Below are 22396 nucleotides of genomic sequence, written 5' to 3'. Positions count from 1 at the left end.
GAAAAGGGGGGGAGAGGGGAGGAGGAAGGGGGGGGGGGGGGAGAAGGGGAGGAAGAGGTAGGAGAAGAAGGGGAAGAAATAGGAGAGGAGGAGGGGGAAGAAGAAGAGGAGGAAGTGGTAGGGGAAGAAGAAGAGGGGGAACAAGTTGGGGAGGAGGAGGGAGAGATGGAGGAGGAAGAAGAGGAGGAGGAGGAAGAAGAGGAGGAAGAGGAGGGAGAACATGAAGGGAAAGGAGAAGAGGAAAATGATGAAGGGGATGGTGAAAAAGAAGACCATGAAGGGGAGGGTAAGGATGAAAGTGAGGAAGAGAAAAAGGTGAGTCAAATAAAAAAAACTGTAAAATATGACAAAGATAAAGTATACCTAAGAACCCATAGAACCAAGTCAGACATGAAAGAAAGTACTATACAGAGTTCTAAAATGAAATCACATTCAAAGCAACATTTAGTGAATGGGTTATCAGAGTCAAAAAAATTTTGGAATAATGTTCTCCCTCATTACCTGACATTGAGGTAATATATTTGAAATTCTAATTTAATATTATAGTAGTCTCCCACACAAGTTTAGAATTTCAGGTTTAATAAACTCAGTCTTTAATACAATGATAATTAAATTAATTGCATTTTATTAATTGGTTAGACAATTAAGCATTAACATATTTATTTATTTATTTGTGTAATCCTGTAACATATATAAACGTGATATTAAGTATATAACTGTCCTTAGAAAAATTTAGAAAATGATTTCTAAAATATCTAAGTATTTGCCCATATGAATTAAAACAATTTTAAAGAGCATACCTTAAGGATTCAAGAAAATTTCACATTGTGAGCATCTTAATTCAACAAATTTTTATATACTATATTTCAATTTTAAAGTTGTCTGCCATGTTCTCTTGTGGAAATATGGCATTAGACTTTAAACTATAATTGATAAGATAGATTATAAAGAAACAGTGTTATCATTTTACTTATACATCTACATGTTTCCATTTTCTAAAATTCTTTAATTTCTTTTATAGAAGTAACAGTTGTTTCATTCCTTAATACTAATCAAAACCTCTTCCTTTAGTTAGAATATAATTTTTCCATTGGAATGTAGTTTAATTAAGATTTGTGTTTATTCACTTAGGGAAATAATAATTTACACCAAGAGAAATAAAAAAATTCTTATTTTCTTAATTTTAATATGAGTTTACCATACATTTAAGAATTGAAGCTTGACTGATGATAAATTTATTAGTTTTGCTTATTTTCTGAGAGGTCGTTACCAAACTCATTTAATTCTATACTTGATTTTTAAAAAGTAAAGTGATTAACATTTTAAAATAATGTTAATTTTTTATAATGTATTGTTTTTAAAAATTGGGCAGAATAAAGGTCTTTTGCTATTTTAGGTTCTATAACTTTTAAACATCTGTACTCTACTTCATTCTCTATTATGTGTTCTCATTATATTCTTCATTGATTCCTCTGTATTCTTCATTTTGTCCGTTTTTTGTTGGAATGTTTCAAATAAAATGCTTTATTAAATTTGTTTCTAAACTTTCTAAACATCTGTACTCTACTTCATTCTTTATTATGTGTTCTCATATTCTTCATTGATTCTTCTGTATTCTTAATTTTGTCTCTTTTTTGTTGGAATTTTTCAAATAAAATACTTTATTAAATTTGTGTAATACTTTAAAAAGTAAATTTATTGTTTTATAATAACATTATATTAATTAGGCATATTATAATTAACATTATGTAATGTTTATTTATTACTTCACTTATAGGTAACATTTACATAAGTCATTTTCATTTTTCCATAGTTCAACAAGTGTATATAATACAACTCAGGGTATTTAATCTTCATTTAATAACAATTTTTTAAACTTATTTTTCACATTTCTTCCATATTTTATTTGAAAGGAATTATTGCTCCTTAATTAATAGGAATTTTTATGGTGAATGGGCTTCCTGTGCACTTTATATAATGCTTGTCAGTTTTTAAAGTTTGGATAGAGGGAATATATGTACAATAATTTGGGAGGAAGATTAGAGAAAAAGCAGGATGAAGTTTCCAGAAGCAAAATTTTAGATTTTGATTATTATTATATGTATCAGAATTACTTTCATCTTGAGTTGAAACAATTATATAAAGAATTCTATAACTAGACCAGTTCATCTGTTCTTTGAATGTAACAAAACATTGAGCATTAAGTAGTCAGATTATATAGTAATTTAAAAAGTAGTATTATATGTCATAATTACTGAATAAGATGAATGATGAATTTGGAGTCTAGAAATGTAGTCTCAGCTTTGACTCTTTTTAACTAATGCGGGTCACTCAATCTGTCTCAGCAAGTGGGACAAGATTATTTACATTGCTTCTTTTAGCTCTAATATGTTATACAATTCTTTAGTAAAAGAAGTTAATCTATTATTTGGTAAAGGAATAATTTTTTAAAGTAGCATTTGTTATTCCCCTGATATTAATCTTCAACTTATTAATATTTTCCCTTTAGCCTTCCTTCTTCACTACCCTTAATCCTCTTTTACCATCCCCCCCACAACTTGCCAGGTAAAATCAATCACTGTATTTATTAAACATCTACTATATCCAAAAGACAGTTTCTGTTCTCAAGCAGCTCACTATCTGAAGGGAAGACAGCAAATGATTTTGTAAAAGTAAGCAATGTACAGGGCAAATTAGAGGTGATCTCAGAGGGAAGGCACTAGCAATAAGGGCCATTGAGAAAAGCTTCTTGCAGCAGGTGGGAGTTCAGCTTGGATTTAAACTAAACCAGAGAAGTCAAGAGGCAGAGATGAGAAGGTTAGAGAGTTCTCCAGGTCCAGAGCATGGGAGACAGACATTGAAGATGTCCAGTCTTGTATAAGGAACAGCAAAGAGCACAGTGTCACTTGATCACAATATATGGAGGTTGGATAAGATGTAAGAAGGCTTTAGAAAGGGGGGGGGGTCAGGTTATGAAAGTCTTGGAATGCAAAATAGAGGGTTTTATATTTGGTCATAGAGGTAATAGAGAACCACTGGAGTTTATGGATGAAAGAGAGAGGTGGCATGGTTAGATCTTTGCTATAGGAAAATTATTTTGACAGCTGAGAAAGGGGATGGACTGGAGTGGAGGGACATGACTTGGGCAGAGAAACCAACCAGAAGACTGTTGCATTATAACAAATGTGATGTTATGGGGTTGCTGCCCTAAGGTGGTGGTGGTGTTGAAGGAGAAAATATATATGAGAGATAGTATAAAAATCAACAAGAGTTTATAATAAATAGCATATGGAAATGAGAAAAAGTAAGGTAACACCAAAGTTGTGAACCTGGTGAATGGGAGGATTGTAGTATTCTTGAAATGAATGATGGAGCCAAACTATAGAGAATTAAGAAGAATCAGTTATTCTTGACCCTTTCAAGAAGTTTATCCACAAAAGGGAGGAGAGGGATGAAACTAGTGTGGATAGATGTATCAAGTGATGATTTTGAGGGAATGAAGGAGACTTGAGCATGTGTGTAGGTTTATGAAAGAATGAAGTAAAAAGAGTGATAGAGAAGATACGTAGTGGAGATGATAGAAGGGGTAATTTATTGGAGTAGATGAAATGAATGGGATCACTTTTGCTTGTAGAGGGCTTAGTATTGCCAAGAATGCCCACCTCCTCTTCTGAGACAGGGTTAAAGAAGAGATAATGTTGAAAAGCATCTGGATGATGTAATGTGAGGTGAGGAGGAGGAATAAGAGGCAAGATTTTCAGCTGAGAGGATTGAGAGAGGTTTGGAGAGGGTTGAAATGGTTTGGTTTGGAAGGGATGCTAGGATATGTGGAATAGAGAATTAATTAGAGAGATGTGAAAAGACAGTCTTGTATGAGTGAGAACCCAATTGAGGTTATGCAATGTAAATTTGTAATGAATCAAGTTAGCATGAGTTCATGGTTTTCCCAGGTTTCATTCTGAAGCATCTGAGGAAGAGCAAAGGCAGCAGGTGGTGGGAGTAATCTGAGGCTAAGGCTTGGCAGAGCAAATCTGATGATAAGATAAAAGGGAGTAAGGGACTTGAGAGAAGAGAAGACAATGTAATATTGAACTAGTTCTCCATGATGGAGAAGGGAGGGTATAGTTAGTGCAGGGCTGATGACCCATAAAAGAAATGAGGGGTGGAGAAATTGGAGAGATTGGTGAGATTAACATTTCAAGTGAAGTTTCATGATGGGAGTTTGGGGATTCAAGACAAAGGGACAGTTGGAATAATAATAGATTATGTTGATAATAAAAGGGGTAGTAATTTATTGGAGAAGATGGTATGAAATGGGATCACTTTGGGTTATAAAGAGCTTAGCCTTACCAAGAAGTGCCGCTTCTTGTGGACTTTTGGTTTAGATTGCCTTGTTATAAAGGTTCTTGTTTTCAGTTCTGCAGTTGGGTGGTGGGTTTTGGGGGGGAATAGGGAAGGAAGATGTGATTATATATTCCAGTTTCTCATGACTGTCTCAGATGAGATCTCTTATACATTTTAAAAGGAAAGAAAAGAGAAGCAGAAGAGGACCACCTGTTCCTAAATTATTCTTAGTTAAATTGAATTCGAATAATAGATCTTATTTATCTAACCTATTTAATTTTTATTCTATTGGGTCATTAATGAATATTGTGGGAACTAGTAGTTTGATGGACTAGTATATATAGCAAACATTGAGTTACAACTTCACTTTGAGGACTGTGGCGAACAAGGATTTAGGATATGTCATGAAAAAGAGCTACAGAAGACATCTACTCCTCAGCAACAAGACTAGAGGTAACTGGAGCTGGAAATAGTTTAAATCAGTAATATGTTATTTTTCAGAATGACACCTTACAGAGTCAAAGCTCTTCACATTATAATATGGAGAGCTTTGATTCTGTAGGTATGGCTCTGAAAAACCCAATTTACCAGAAGGAAGAAGTATATGGGTATTCCTTACACAGAATAAGAAAATAGATTTCTTCAAGACACTAAGCTGGATAATGAGCCTGTTTTGTAGATCACTATTCAGGCATATTGAAAAAATTGTAAAAATCTGAAGAATATGGAGAAAATCCTAAATTTTGAAGGCTATAGCTTATTAGACACAGACATATACACTATTATTTAAGTAGGAATGCTTCTAAAGCACAATAGATTCTTCTAAAAACAATAATCAAGATGGCAAGGAATATTGTCCTTCAAGAGGATAATTTGGAGAGATTTTCATGCAAAGAAGAGCAGAAGAGAATAGTAATGGATATATGGAAAAAATATGGGGAATCTGGTTTGCATAGGGAAAAGAGTAGATAAGTTAAAAATTATTGAAACTATTCAACAGAAAATAACCTGCTTTTATAATAATTAATCATTTATATATGAATTATACATATATAAACATTTAATGTATTAAATGTATATCAAATACTTTATACTTGTTTTATTATTACTTTAGACAAGCATGTGAAAGATATAATAGCTAATGTTTATTAACTGCTTACTACATTCCAAGTACTGTTACCAATATTATTAATATTATTTGATTCTCACAATCCTGGGAGTTAGGTGCTATTATTATTCCCATTTTATTGATGATGAAACTGGTACAAACAAGTTAGGTGACTTGTTCAAGATTACACAGCTATTAAGTCTCTGAAGCCAGATTTGAACTTTTCTTCCTGACTAAAGAACTCTTATGAATAGGCATATGTTTATACACTCATCTAATGTGTTTTCCTCTTAATTAATCAGTTACATCCTAGCCATTGAGCAAAAGTATTGTTCCTATAGGATCAAACCCATTAGAAATAAATGAGTGATAATAAGTTCTGTGTGGCTCAGCTTCTGTTGCCCAGGGCCCAAAGAATCCTTAGTCAGGTGTTCTTATACATACTGGTGGACCATTTCTTTTCTTATCTTATACTTTTAGAAAGAAATTCTAGAACCAGACAACAAAACATCTGCCTTTAATATTTTAACTTCACATTTTCTTAGTTGTGGCACAGAAAAGTCTCATAACTTGGTTAACCTAGCATTTGTAGATCTTGAATAGGAATCTCTTAGAATAGAACCACAGTAAGCTTTAATTATATTGGATTCCGAGTCAAAGAAGCTATGTTAGAATTCTAAGCACTGCCACTTATTGGCAGTATACCCTAGGGCAAAGCTCTTTTGGGGCTCAGCTTTCTCATTTTTAGGAATTAGACTAGAAGTTCTTTTATAGCTTTAAATCTAGTCCTTTGATCTTGACTTATTGAACTATATTTTTGTTTAAATACTGTGTAACAGAATCACAAATGGAATAATAACAAAAGTAGGTCTCTTTAAAATGTCATGTCCCAAATACAATAAAACCAAAAGTTCAATAGAAATTCATATATACTATAGAATAAATCTTGTCAATTCAAACATATAAGAAAAGCCTGACATTGCAAAGGTGACATTATAGAGGTGCTCTCTAAATAAAGGGAGGACAAAACATCCCTTACTACAAAATTTCAAATCATTGTTTGGAGAGCTGAGAGAATTTTGTAATAATCTTGCCAGAAGAGCTATGATGTTTATTTTTCTGTCAAAACCAGGTTAACTGTTATTCTCAAAGCACAAGCTGGTCTTCCTTCTCAAAGGGAAAATAAAGGGGCTCAAGGAATATCTTTTTACTCTCCAGATAATCAGAGGAAATGACATATTCTTTTTTTAAAAAGATTTGAGGAAGAAAAGGACAATCTTGATCTATGGCAGAAGATTGGAGGAAGAAAGAATATGATATAAAGGAGAAAGGAATGAATTACTACTGAATACTTAAAGCTAAGTAAAATTATGAAATTCTTACCCAAGATTAGGGAAGGTGGTCTCTTTTAGTAGGAAGCAGTTGCCTGTTCTACAAAGAAAAATGGCAAGTATCCCACTCATGCTATTAGGCAAAAAGATTATTGTGGGTCAAAGTAAGGAAATATAAATTGCTGGGAGTTAAGATGGTGAAGTAAAGGATGTTCGACTCACTTGAATCCTAAACACACACACACACACACACACACACACACACACACACACACACACACACACACGAAACCATGTTAAAAAAGGAAAGCAGGAGGGACATGTCTTTCTGAGATGATAAGGGAAGGTAGCCCAGGAGTGTAGCATCCTTGGGAACTGGCAGGATGCAGACCAGCCCAATGCATTGCTTTGCCAGAGGCAGCAAAACAGCAGAGTAAGGAAGAACCCAAAGCATTTCTACATAGCCTGAGGCAATGAAGTGGCAGAATGGGGAATAGGTCCATGAGACCACAGGGAGAAGAATCTAGCTAGACAAAACAGCTGCAAGCTTCCCCTCAGCAAGCTAGCAGGGCCACCCCCTTGATGGGCATACTGTGGAACCCAAAGGCAGATGGGCCTACCCCAAGAGCAGGTAGGTAAAGTAAGAAACAAATAAAATAGAAAAATGAGCAAAAGTCTAAGAAAAATCTTGAACTTGGACATTTATTTTAGTATAGAGAAGATGAAAATATGAACTCAGAAGAAGACAACAATGCCAAAGCAAAAATGTGGGAAAAAATCTTTATAACAAAAAACTCTGACAGATTTCTAATTACTCAAATATACAGTGAGTTAAACCAACTGTATAAAAAATCAAGTCATTCCCCAATTGATAAATGGGCAAGGGTCATGAATAGGCAATTTTCAGATAAAGAAATCAAAAGTATCAATGAGCACATGAGAAAGTGTTCTAAATCTCTAATAATTAGAGACATGCAAATCAAAACAACTCTGAGGTACCACCTCACACCTAGCAGATTGGATAAAATGATAGCAGGGGAGAGTAATGAATATTGGAGGGGATGTGGCCAAATTGGGACATTAATGCACTGCTGGTAGAGTTGTGAACTGATCCAACCATTCTGGATGGCAATTTGGAATTATGTCCAAAGAGCGATAAAAGAATGCCTGCCCTTTGATCCAGCCATACCATTGCTGGGATTGTACCCCAAAGAGATCATAGATAAACAGACTTGCACAAAAATATTTATAGCTGCTCTCTTTGTGGTGGCAAAAAACTGGAAAGTGAGGGTATGCCCTTTAATTGGGGAATGGCTGAACAAATTGTGGTATATGTTGGTGATGGAAAAATATTGTGCTCAAAGGAACAAACGAGGAATTCCATGTGAACTGGAAAGACCTCCAGGAACTGATGCAGAGTGAGAGGAGCAGAGCCAGAAGAACATTGTACACAGAGTCTGATACACTGTGGTAAAATCGAATGTAATGGATGTCTGTACTAGCAACAATGCAATGACCCAAGACAATTCTGAGGGATTTATGGAAAAGAACACTACCCACATTCAGAGGAAGAACTACTGGAGTGGAAACACAGAAGAACACTTGGGTTGATGAGGACATGATTGGGGATGTTGACCTGAAAAGACCACACCAATGTAACTATCAATAACATGTAAATAAGTCTTGACTATGGCTGGGGGTGGTGGTGAGGGGTAAAGTAAAAACATGAGTTATGTAATGGAGAAATTTTTCTAAAAATAAATAATTATTTAAAAAAATTAAAAAAATGTGGAACCTCAAAGGAAAGTATCAAAGGATATCAAGCCCCCAAAGAATCCCTGGAAGAACTTGAAAAGAAGTTTCAAAATCAAATGAGAATTGACAGCATCAACAGCTTTGGAGAATTCACTGAAGAAAACAATTCTAATGATTAGAATGAGCTAAATGGAAAAGGAGGCCAAAAAATGCACTGAAGAAAACAACTCCCCAAGACTAGAATGGACCAGATGGAAAAGGAAACCCAAAAGCCCAAGAAAGAAGTAACTCTTCAGAAATTAGAATTAGGCAAATGGAAGCTAATGAATCCATAAAACACCAGGAAACAAGACAAAATCAAAATAATGAAAAAATAGAAGAAAATCTGAAATACCCCCTGAAAAAAAACAACTGCCCTGGAAAATGGAGGCAAGAGAGGATACCTGAAAGCCATGATTTAAAAGAAAAAAAAAAAAAGCCTGGATATCATAGTTGGAGAAAATCTGAGAAAACTGTCCTGATATATTCAAATAAGAGAGGAAAATAAATTTAAAGGATCCATCAATCACCTCCTGTAAGACACTCTAAAACATCCCAGGATTATTATAGCCAAATTCTAGAACTACCAAGCCAAGGAAAAAGTACTGCAAGCAGCTAGAAGGAAACAATTCAGATATCATGGAGCTGTAGTTAGGCTTACATGGAATTTAGCAGTTTCTACATAGAATGACTAGAAGGCACAGAATATGATATTCTGAAAGGCAAGGATCTAAGATTACAACAATAATTGTATATCTAGTGAAACTGAGCGTAATCCTCTAGGGGAAAAAATGATATTTAGCAAAATAGAAAGCTTCCAGGCATTTCTGACAAAAACCACAGCTAAAAAGAAAATTTGATGATCAAATTCAACACTCAAGCATAAAAAGATAGTTAGAAAAGTAAAAACTTAAGGGTTTCAATAAGTTTTAATTAACTATATTCCTACATGGGAAGGTAATACTTAAGATAAAGTATCTATGGGGGCAGCTGGGCGGCTCAGTGGATTGAGAGCCAGGCCTAGAGATGGGTGGTCCTAGGTTCAAATCTGGCCTCAGATACTTCCTATCTGTGTGACCCTGGGCAAGTCACTTAACTCCCATTGCCTAGCCCTTACCACTCTTCTGCCTTGGGATACTTAAGTCTACTTGAAGTACTAAAGATATTTAAGAACTTTATCACTATTAGGACAATAAAAAGGAGCATGCATAGAAAGAAGTAAGCTGAGTTTGATGAGATGATATCCCAAAACAAAACAAAAAGCAAAAAATGAGTAAGAAGAACAAATAGGGAAAAGATAGAAGGAGAGATAGAAGTTGCGCATGAAGAGGTGAATAAGAATCAATACAGTGGAGGAGATTAGGAGGTGTTTCATTGGAATAGGTCAAAGTGGGAATAATATCTGTTCTCAATCAACTGTAGGAATCTGTCATCTCCTATGGGGAAGTAGGAGGGAAGAGGGAATAAGAAAATGGGGGGATGGACAAAAGATGGCAAATTGGGGGAGGTTGTGGTAAAAAGAATTGAGGTCAATGACTATATTGATGAAAGGTCCTTGGGTAGCTTATTTGTCAACTTTACCTTAACAGCAAAGAGGCCAATTGCCCACTGGAGCATGTATAAGGGACTTGTTGGAAAACCTCCCCAAAGTGGTCAGATCTGATAACTACAACATGGTTCTTGTGAGTCTCATAGAATAATTCTACACAAAACTTTTAAAATATTTCTGAGGATGAAGAAGTATAAAGCAAGAAACCAAAAGGACTAAGTTAGCCTTAGGTTTTGTTTTCATCCATGCTGTTGATTGGAGTTAAAGATTTCCTAAGAAAAAGGCAAATTTGAGAAGGGACTATCTAGTTAAAAGGATGCCTCTGAGAATAACAAGTTCTATTGTTCCTAATAAGGACCAGGGGAAAAGTGTGTGCCTGGAGTCATCAAAATCAAATCAAAAGAACTTTAAGGTGTAAATGGAAAAAAAAAACTGCTTTACCTATGGTTACTATGCAAGATACCATACAAGGTAGTCACTATATAAGAATAATAACCTTTAAAACACCTAAAAAAAATTCAAAGGAGACAAAATCCAAGGCAGAAGAAAATAGTTATATCATTGGCATTTAATTTTTAAATGCACATGCCTTAAAATAAGGGTAGCAAGTAACAAGTGAAATTAGAGATCTATAAAGGAATCACTGAGACTTAGGATAGGACTTGTGACTGGAATATGACTTAACCATTATATATTAACAGGATCTACTCAAGGGAGGAAATATGAAGTTCAGCAGATGCAGAAAGAAGTGATATTATTGTTGAAATGCATATCAACAAATATTTGGGAAGGAGCTCATAAGCCTACTATGAAGCCATGGTACCATGGTGATGTGGGAATTACAAATATCTGGGCCACAGAAATCACCTTTTGGCTAAATGAAAACCTGATTATGTACTAGCATGCCTTGATGATTTTTTTAACTTTAAAATGTGAAAAACAAGGAGAGGAATTGCTATTTTGAACCCATTTGTTGCCAGTGAGGAAAAACTGGTTGCTGAAGAAGTGGTGATAGGAGCCCTGGAGAATGAGAGGGATTAACAACCCTATGTTAGAATTTATGATAGAGAAGGAAAAGAACATTGGATTTAGAGAGAGCCATCTGACATAATGCAAATAGCTCATAGAACTTGTATTCACAAACACTGGGGCTTGAATCCTACTTCAAATGGTTAATGAATTGTATTACAGTCATGGTTATCAATCACTCCAACTTGGTTTCCTTATGTGCATAATGGGTGTAATAACATAATTTTTGAGGTCAAATAAAGTGATGAATGTAAGTGTTTTACATACCTTAAAGTGCTATCTAATTGCCAGCTATTATCTTAAACACTTCAAAGAAATTGTAGATAGTATTCCATAAACTTAAAATCCTTTATGAAAAAATCACTTCATAAGCCTTTGAGAAATCAGGAATGAAGTTCTGAACATATTAAGGAAAATAGTTCCAAAGAGGAGAGAATGGGGAACAGGAAGCTGGTCTGCTGCTGCTTTATGCTAAGGAGAATGAGCTTTGATCTAGAAAAAATATTTTTTAAATGGCTAATATAGAATTGGTATTCAAGACAATGGGAGTATCTTCATTAATTTAGGTTACCAGATCCTGATGGACTACATCCTAGGGTACCAAAAGAACTGGTAGATATGATTGCTTCCTTTTGGGAACCCCTGTCAATAATATTTGAAAGCATGGAGAATTGGAGAGGTACAGTAGGAATGAAGAAGGGGACAGTGTCTTTTTTCCCAAAAAGGGGGGAAAGAAATCAGTCAATTTGATTTTGATTCCTTGGAATTTATAAGTTGCATTAAAGAGATGGTAATTTATTGTTTAGAAAAGAAGGCAATGACATGAACTAGGGTGAATTTACAAAAAGTTGTGTCAGTTAAAACATTTCCCTTTCTGATAGGGCTATAGATTGTAGATCAAGGGGATATAAACTAAGATATACTTTATCTGGATTTTGTAAAGCATTTGACAAAAAATTCTCAGACTATTATTAACAGTACTTTGAAAGCCAATCCCTGCTGTCAGGTAGAAAGTTTCACAAATTCCCTTTACTTAGCCCTCTGGAGAACTTAAAGCAAAGCTAAATGATTTAGAATGAACAAGGGAGAGAAAAGAACAGAGATAGAGGGAGCTACTGCCTCTACCATTGTTGTATATCAGGTGTAGCAAAATTAGAGACTTCAAGGAAGAGGGGGCTGCCATGATCCCCAAACCAGACTTGGGAGTGGTCATTGAGGCCCCAGCAGCATCCTTTCCGGAGATCAAGAATGGAAGGCCTAGGAGACCAGGACATGAGGGCCATGGAGAGTGAACATCTCACTGGTATTGGACTCTGAGGCTAACAGATGTTTATACAGATCTTAGTTTTGCTGATTTCATCCAGTTGGACAGATCCAAAGATTCCATTTCCACTCTGACTTATCATTCCCCAGGATAGCATGTATTAATTCCAAAACTTTTCTCTGTTTCTTTAAAAATTATCTCTTTCCTGCTCTAGTCTTTAAAAACTATTGCTAAAATAAAACTGTGCTTAGTCATTGCATTAATGATCTGTGGGGTTTATTTCTAAAAGGCAATTTAGGAAGAGTTAATGAGTGGCAAGGTACAGAAGGAAAGAGATGTTAATGCTGCAGGGCACTTTGCACAAGTGGGGCTTGCTGCTCAACTGAAGGAAGAGCTGTTTTGATTCATATTTTATACTTCAAAGCAGGGAACATTACTGATCTGAACTATTTTAGATGCAGAGTGAGCCTACTACTTTCTGTTGGGATAAAGTAAGGAAAGATGGGAGTTTGTATGGTTAAGGGGGCCACCTCAAGCATTTCTTCTCTTATTTGTTTGTTCTTATTCCTTTTCTTTCTTCCTTTTCTACCTCCTTGAGTATCTGTCTCTCACCCTTTCTCCACCCTTTTCTCTCTTTCTCCTCCTTCACTTTTGCACTTTCTCCGTCTCCTTTGAGAGGGATGGAACTAAGGGTGATAATTGGAAAAGAGGAAATGGGAATTGGAAAAGGGTGGCTGCCCACATTTGATGAAGGCTGGCCAAAAGGAAGGATCAAATTTCTTTTCATTAACCCAGTATTGCCTATTCTCCCAACTGTTAGGCTGTTCTTATAGACAGGGAAAGATATGAATGAACTAGATTATAGGATATTATGAGTTAGAGGGAGGGAGGGATTCCAGGATAGTATAAGTAATGTGAAAACAAAAGTTCAATAAAATTGTTTTTAAAAATTTAGCAATTACTTGCATAACCATATTTCTGAAATATGCTTATGATACAAAACTTGTATACCTAACACCCTAGACAATAGAGTCAGTGTCCAAAAAGATCTTGACAGGTTCTAACCAGTCTAACATTGGATCAAATCAAGTAAGGCAAGATGTAATAGACATAAATGTCAAGTCTTTCTCTTTTTTTTCTAAATATTGATCTCACAAATAAGAGAGAAGCAGTTCAGCTGAATAAAAATCCAGGGTTTTAGTGGACTCCCAGCTTGATAGGAGTAAATAATATGATATAGCTGCAGCTGGGGAGCACAGTGGATAGAGTGCCAGGTCTGGAATCAGAAAGACGGCTTCTTGAGTTCAAATCTGACCTCAGACACTTAACTAGCTATGTGACCCTGAGCATCACTTAATTTTGTTTGCCTCAGTTTCTTCATTTATAAAGTAGACTAGAGAAAGATATAAATAACTGTTTCAGTCTTTTTGCCAAGAAAACCCTAAATGGCATCATGAAAAGTCAGACATGGCTGAAATGACTGAACAACAATGTGATAGAGTAATCAACAAGGTTCACAGGATTAGAGGCTACTGAGAAAAATATTTCACAGAATTAGAGAGGTGATGGCTTCACTGTTTTATGTCCTCATACTGCTTTTGGAGTACTATATCTCTAGGTACCATGATTTAGAAAAGGCTTTGATAAGCTGGATAAAATGGTGAAAATCGTGTGAAAGAATTGGGGTTATTTCTCTTTGAGAAGGTAAGATGGGATATTTGCAGGTCTCTGGGTTGGTGAAAAGGATTTGATTTGTTATACTTGGCTTAAAAGGTTAGAATTAGTAAAAGGGAATGATGATTGGAAAGGTGAATTTGAGCATCAATGTTAAAAAAAAATAGAGCAGTTATCTAAACATAAAATTATCAGCTTTGGGAGCTGATAAGTTTCTCCTTATAAGAAAACTTCATTCACTTTCTGTGTGGTTGTTATAAAGTGCATTAAGTGAAGATAAGTGAACTAGTGACTTATTACTAAAGTAAAAAATCTGAGTATTTTATAATTATTACTTGTTTTTCAAGGAAGGCAGACTGTTATAGAAGGCTAAGTAATTAGATGTCTGCCTATCCTTGGAGAAATGATGGAAAAAGTTTCTGCATAGTTTTAGTTTAATAGATTAACATCAAATCTATAGTTTAGTGTGACAACATTCCATCTGTAGGCTTGTTTTATTGATAATATTTTGACTATTTATGAAAAAATCAGGATCCTAAATGCTAGTATATTTGGACCAATCTAATAAAATGAGATTATTTAATAGAGATAAATGTAAATGTGTGGGTTTACCTTTTTAAAGAACTACACAAGTAGGGGACATGTGAGTATGTAGCAGTTCATGTGGAAGGAGCTTGATGGTTTTGAACGGGCCAAACAAGTTCGTATGATCTTGGCCTGCTTTAATAGAAACTAGATAGTCCCACTAATCTTAGCAGATGTGAGTTCCTGATAATTGTAAGTTACACATTTTTAAGATGGACACAGGTGGGCAGAAAGTTGGAATGAATATGATAAAATCTGGAAAAGAAAAGACTGAGGAGGAATAGATTATTGTAGTTATCTTCAAAAAGTAGGATTGGCATGTGAAAGTCAATTCTGCTTGTTGACAGCTCAGAGTAGAACTGAGAACTAGAAAATTCTAAAGGAAGAACTTATTATTTCAGATAAGAGTTGGACTAGACCTCTGAGTTCTTATCCAACTGTATTTGTGTATTTAATTCTAGTATTTGTGTATTTAAATAATGCATTTTAATGTTTATGTACTTAAATAATACTCTTAACCATCTTCATTCTAGTAACCAGTCCTCTGTGTTTGTTGTGTATGGGTAGTATCTATTTACTTTCCTGATGACTTCACACAGTAAATCCAGAGGGAAAAATAAAAGCTTATTACAGTAATTAGTATACAAACAAGAATATCAAGTTGCTTCTGGTTTCACTTAGTTGGCAAAATATCCCTGCAGTGAAAGTAAGCTATTAAGCTGAATATTTTTTCCCCTCAGACAAAAACTGCATGGGTAGAAAACTTCTAAAGTTCTTAGATAATGGCAGGCAAATGAAATAATCACATTATCCCTTATAGCTACTTTAACCTACGTTCTTATAATATTTTACTGTAGTTGCTTTAATTAGAATGAAATGATAGATTCTGCCATTTTTACTTAGCTTATATAACATGGTACTTGATTAATATTGTTTAAAACAATTTAAAATGGCTTATGCTTTGTTGATTATTTTTATTAGGGCTTCAGAGATTTGTTGAAGATCTAGATTTCTAGACTTGTGAATCAGAGACCTGGTCATGCTGACTGCTTGAGACTTGTGTGTTATTTATATACTTTATTACTAAATAAAAATACTCTTCTCTTCCTTATATCTTTCATTCCATATATGTGAACAGGAACAATTATTGTGCTTACATCATCATCTTTTTAATAGATTTATTGTAATCTTTTATTTTTACATCACCTAAATTTTCTTTTGTATCTCTCCTCGTCCCTTTTCCAAAGATCCATCCTCTACCACAAAGAAATTTTTACAAAAGAAATAGGATGAGGGGCAGCTGAATGGATCAGTGGAGTGAGAGCCAGGCCTATGTTGGCAGGTCCTGGGTTCAAATATGACCTCAGACATAACCTAGTTGTGTGACCCTGAGCAAGCCACTTAACCCTTATTGCCTGACCCTTACCACTCTTCAGCCTTAGAGCTGATACATAGTATTGATACATAAGACATGAAATAGGATGAAAGTAAAAAAAATTTTTCAGTAAAAATCAATCTGTAGTATGTGGTATTCCACACTTGTCAGGCCCTCTACCATTGTAAAGAATTTGGAGACACATCGTTATTTTCAAACTATCCATCAGATGTTTTGTTGGTGAAATTTGAAATCATGCTACATTTATTGAAATAGCTGGAAAGTTTGAAAACAAAGGAAATTATGATACTAAAGGAGGAAAATACAGATGTGGACTTTGAGAAAAATGTGATTAGATAAGAAATTATGTAAAGCTACAACTGTTCTCATATCTTATCTCTTATGTTAAAAAAAGTATATAATTTGAAAAATTAGGGGAAAATCTAATCTAATTATTTACTTAGCAATAGTAAGTCCTAATCAAAGAATGGAATGGAAAAGGAAAATATAATCAGTTTAATGTTGATTTTTTTAAAAATTGAGTTATTTCTATTTCAAAGATATTGAGTGTTTATTAAATAGTAATCCACCAATCAAGTATTCTGGATCTCTTTATTCTTGGCTTTGATGCCAATGTAAAAGACCAAAGATAAATCTTTTAAAATGTTTCTGTGCCTAAGCATACCTGACTCCTTCTTTATTGATATCAATTAATTGGTACTTGGCTTGACATCTGTAAGGAGAAAAGTATATTTAATGTATAGAAAATATGTTTATTGCGTGGTACAATATTAACAATGCCTTTGAAATGTTATTGCCTTTAACAGTTTTTTTAAAAAGAACTTAAAACACTTTAAAATACTTTATTGATTTCTTTCATTTTATCCATATGAACACATATCTCAAGAAGCCTAGGGAAAGTTTTTAAACACAGTAGTTTGCTTTCATACACGAACTAAGTTAATATCCCATGAGGATTGTGTGATGTTTTATCTTCTATTATTTCACTACTTGAATAAATATAATAGGAAGATAATCAACAATCATGAAACAATGAAAATCATGCAGGATAGATAATGTAATATTTCCTTTTAAAAGGAATAAATGAAAACTTTTTCTGAGTATTCATTTTGTCACAGGATCAAGAAGATTCAGATGAAGAGACGGAGCCACTGGAAACAGATGAAGGAGATACAGAAGCTAATAATGAGCCATCAGATGAAGAGAGGAGAGAAATGCAAAAGACAGAAGAGGATAGCCAATCAGAAAGCCACAACAAAACTGATTCAGAAGAAACCAGTGACACCATGGTCGAAACCATTGGAAAGGTATGTTGGAAAAATATCTTACAAATCCCTTTGTAGTAGCTTGGCTATCAAAGACTTTTATTTGGGCTTAGCTTTTAAGTAATTGTGATATAACTCCAATGACTGAAAATTTGTTTTAAAGTGGATATTATTCTAGGAGAGGAAAATCTTCTTTCTCTATAAAATAGGGTTTTTATTTTTTTTTACCTTTTAGAATTATCATCATTTTAAAGAAATTATAGAGATAAATGTCATCCCATATAATCCAGATTCACCTCTGGGGGGGTAGGAACTAGGTGGCTCAGTGGATAAAGAGCCAAGGTTCAAATCTGGCTTCAGATACTCCCAAGCTGTGTGACTGTGGGCAAGCCACTTAACCCCCACTGCCTAGCCCTTACCATTTTTCTGCCTTGGAACCAATACACAGTATTGATTCTAAGATGGAAGGTGAGGGTTTTAAAAAAAATTACCTCTGTGGGTCTTCTAGCATTGGTTCTAGCTCTCTCTTTCTGATGTCAAGCAGAATAATTAATTCCACTTTTACATGACAGTCATTCAAATATTTCATGACAGCTATTGTTTCTCTCAGAACCTTCATCCTTGGTTAACTTGAATTGATCCTCATTTGTAAATTTGTTACTGGCCCAAATCCTCTTGTTTTAATATCAACATTTAAGTTAATATTTATAGACATTCTATAAAAACTGTCTTTTTTTTCGCATCCTTTGCCCTCTTTTCTGACATATCACCATGTCACTGCAGAGGCAAAAGGGTGTTACATAGGACTAGGGAGTCTGTATTTTTCTTTAATGGGTTGGTTTCATGGCCAAAGAAACCATCAGTTGGTGGTTATTGGTGCTAAGTCTTTCTTTTGTAGCTATGAACATTCCTGGACCTTGATATCACAAGAGAGAACCAAATAAGAATTATGGTTACTATTGTGAGCAAGGCAAGACATATGGGCTTTATGTTTTTGTAAGCTTTTTCTCAACATCATGGGAAGAAAAATGTTTCTTCCTAAAGGTACATGCCTATTCATGTCCAGTAACAAGAGCAGCTTAACATTTTAAGTAGCTACCAGTGTGATGTTTGAAAACATTCCTGATTCCCTAAACACCCCTCCTAATGACTTGCTAAAGGGTGAAATTACACAATTAGAGGTGAGTTCCTATAAAAATTATTCCTAAGAATGAATACTTTAAATGATATCACTTGTTTATATACCTCTTTTAATAGCCATATTAGGCCCCTCTCTAAAAACAGATTTTGCTAGAGAGTAGAGAGAAAATGAGTACAGTGGGTTCCTCAAAAGGGTGAGCAGAAGAGTTCAGAAAAGGACCTGGATTAGCGACTTAGAACAGGAAAACAAACGCTACCACCATCACTAGCTTATTACCTATTTGATAGGCATCATGGACTATTCATACAGAGGAACTGAATTTGGGAAAAGAGCACCTTGTTTCTAGTATCAATCGTACTATTTCCTATTTGTCTTGTGTTAACAAGTTTATGTCATCTTTCTAAACTTATTTGTAATGTGGTGATAATATTTAAATTAGTTGCTTCGAAGGGATTTTGTGAGGAAAGTGTTTTGTAAATTAAAACCATCAATAACAACACATACTGTTTTCTCTGGGGCTGGTCCTGACCAGTGTTATATTCTGTTCTTGAACTTCACAGTACAAAATCTAGGAGCCCAAACTTGATACCTTTTTATTTCTTTATTCTAGGATTTTTAAAAAAACAACCCAATTTAAATTAGCTAATAAATAATTACAACACTGTTTTACTTGGTATCTATGTTCTTAATAATATCCAGCAGAGTATAGTGGAATCATGCTTAGTATCAGAAGATCTGGAATCAAACTCTTGCTCTAATACTACTAAGCTGTGTGACCTTTGTGGACTTACTTGTCTTTCTAGGCCTCAGGTTCTTCTTTGGTAAAATTAGGAGGTTGAATTAATCTTCAATTATCTAATTATCTTCAGTTCAGTCTTCTACCTGTAACATTCTCTGCTCTGGAATCCTTAAATTCATAATAATTATTATTTTTGTAAAAATGGAAAATTCTATTTGTCAGGAATGTAATACTAGCTCATGCTAAGACAGCTTTCTTTAGCAATCATAAGTCTTCTTAAAATTCACTCAGTCACAATATGTTTTAAAATTGTTAAACATCAGTAGTTGTTGATACTATATGATAGTAACGGTGAACCTATGGAATGAGTGCCAAAGATGGCACACAGAACACGCTCTGTGGGCATGTAGCCACCCTCCTTTCCCCCCAAGAGTTTGTTACTAGAAAGGCAGTGGGACTCAGGGGAGCTGCTCCCCTCCCTCTCTCCGCCATGCATGCCTGATGACATTTTTTCATATACCCACCCCTCTACCCAGCAGCCCAATGGGAGTGCTTTCTCCCTCCCCTATATGGGGTAAGGGTGGGGGCAGGGTACATCCAACACTCAATGCGGGGAGGGGCATGACATGGTATCTGTGGGGGGTAGGATGGGTGTGGGGCCTGGCACTGTGTTCTAAAAGGTTTGCCATCACTGCTATATGACTTAGTAATATCATAAAGATCTATTATTTGTGGCACAATGAGAAGAGCACTGGATTTAGATTCAGAGTACAAGTTTTTCAATTCCAGAGTGACCTCTTACTACTTGAGTGATCCTGGGTAAACCAAATAACCTTTCTGGTCCTCAGTTAAGGATGGTGGATTAGATGTCCTCTAAGATCCCTTCTAACTCTAAATTGATGATCCCATGGATCAGTGTATCTCAATCATATTTAAGCATCCCTCTGAAGAAGGATAATGACAAGAACAAGAATTAGTTTCTAAACATGAAATAGTAACAAAAGCAATAATAAATAGTGATAAATATTTTATATAACAGTTATATAACAGATATCTGATTATATGATTTACTTTTCATTTATAGGAAGAAAAAATTGAACAAGAACCAGCCTTTCAAGGATGCAATGAAAATCAAAAAGGTGAATAAATCTTTTTGCTTTTAAAAATTAAACTAGAAAATTTGAGCTTTTAAAAAAATAGTATGTGGTGGTATATGTTGCAATTGTACAGTGACTTTATACTTTTTACATTTACCTATTCATTTAGTCCTCATAACAGGCAGATAAGATAAGCATTATTAATCATATTTCACAAATGAAGAAACCGAGTTTCATTGGAATTCAATGACTTGCCCAAACTCAGTGATAGAATCCAAGTATCCTAATTTCCTTATTACACTAATCACCATAGTTTAGAGAAAACACATAATATAATGAACAGAACATTGGTAGTAGGGTTACAAAGATCTGAGCTCATATCCAAGTGCTGACTTTTACTATCTGTCTGATCCTAAGTAGTCATTTAAACCCCATTTATATGTTTCATCATTTGTAAAATGGCAATAATACTTTGCATTACTTACATCATCTTCTTATTAAATAAATCCACTTAAAAATCCAAACTACCGAGGGTTCCGGGTTAAGATGGCGGCAGAGTAAGAAGCAGCTCTTAACCTCTCCTGACCGAAACACACAAAACTCCTCAAGGGGACATAAAAACAAGTCCAGACGAACGGAGGAACCCCACAACAGGGCACAGCGTGGAAGGTACGTGGAATCAAGGCATTTCCATGCTATAAAGGGGTGAAACAGCTCTCACTAAATCGCGGGCTGAGCAACCACCCCACCTCTACCCCCTCCACACACATCTATAGCGCCGAAGCCAGCTAAAAAGAAATAGAGCAAGTTTGGGGCACCCATCGAGTCATTGGTAGCTCCAGGGCCTGTTCCTGAGAGCAGCAAGATTTAGGACGCCAATAAGCCAAAGAACGCACGCGAAATCTGAGCACGGGAGCAGAGAGTGGACGCAGGGCGCAGAGCACTGGCTGAGAGCACAGGCACGGGCGGAGGCGTGGGTGGAGGCAGACACAGCCAGGAACTAAAGCTCTGAAAACCTGAGTGGGGAACCAGCGTGGACGGGTATACGACTGTGGAAGCAGCGCCCTGAGACTTGTAAAGGAACCTCCTGCAGAGGATCAAGCAAGGGGGGTCCACAAGGGGGGCTTCACCTTGGAAAAAAACAGAACTCAGACCTCAGGAGCCAATAGACCGCGGACAGACACTGAGCGCGAGGATAAACCTGAGAAGCTGCTGGGCTAATGATGGCTACCCAGTCTCAGGAAGCTCAGAAGAGAAAGAATAACAACAAGAAAAAGAAGCCTTTAACACTCGACAACTTTTACACAGAGAAAATCCAGACAACCAAGCAAACAGAGGAGGAGAACAAACAAGCATCCGGACCCTCCTCAAATAAGGAAAACTCCTCACAAGCTATGGAAGAGTTCAAAACTGAGATTTTGAGGAAAATGGAAGAGATCTGGCAAGAAAATAACAGTTTAAAAGGTAGAATCTTGCAACTGGAAAGTGAGGGTCAGAAACCCAATGAACTGATAAGCAAATTGAACACCAGAAATGACCAGATTGAAAAGGAATACCAGAAGCTTATAGCCGAAAACCAGAAGATTATGGCCGAAAACCAAAAGATCATAGCTGAAAACCGAAAGATTATAGCTGAAAACCAGTCCCTAAAGGCTAGAATTGAGCAGCTAGAAGCTAATGATCTCTCAAGACAACAAGAACAAATAAAACAAAGTCAAAAGACTGAAAAAATAGAAGGAAACATAAAATATCTCAATGAGAGAGTGACAGACCAAGAAAACCGGTCTAGAAGAGACAATTTGAGAATAATTGATCTTCCAGAAAAACCAGAAATTAATAGAAACCTGGACTCCATACTAACAGAAATAATTCAGCAAAATTGCCCTGAAGTCCTACAACAAGAGGGCAATATAGATATTGAAAGGATTCATAGAACACCGACATTCGATCAAGAAAAGAAAACGCCCAGGAATATAATTGCCAAATTCAAGAGTTTCCAAGCAAAGGAAAGAATCTTACAAGAAGCCAGAAAGAAACAATTCAAATATCAAGGAGCACCAATCAGGATCACACAGGATCT

The 22396-nt window shown here is 35.4% G+C and overlaps 1 protein-coding gene across 1 annotated transcript in view; it reads left to right on the top strand.

The window, feature by feature from the left end:
* Positions 1 to 22396, top strand: part of RPGR (retinitis pigmentosa GTPase regulator) — a 105441-nt gene that overhangs the window by 70253 nt on the left and 12792 nt on the right. The window contains exons 15-16 of the mRNA XM_044670162.1: positions 17193 to 17381; positions 20304 to 20358. Coding sequence (XP_044526097.1) covers positions 17193 to 17381; positions 20304 to 20358 — 244 coding nt within the window. The remainder of the gene's footprint in view (positions 1 to 17192; positions 17382 to 20303; positions 20359 to 22396) is intronic.

This window comes from Gracilinanus agilis, chromosome 3, assembly GCF_016433145.1.
Source record: "Gracilinanus agilis isolate LMUSP501 chromosome 3, AgileGrace, whole genome shotgun sequence".
In the NCBI taxonomy this organism is placed as follows: Eukaryota; Metazoa; Chordata; class Mammalia; order Didelphimorphia; family Didelphidae; genus Gracilinanus; species Gracilinanus agilis.
Note: the sequence above shows the minus strand (reverse complement) of the source record. Positions and strands in the feature narration are given on the sequence as shown.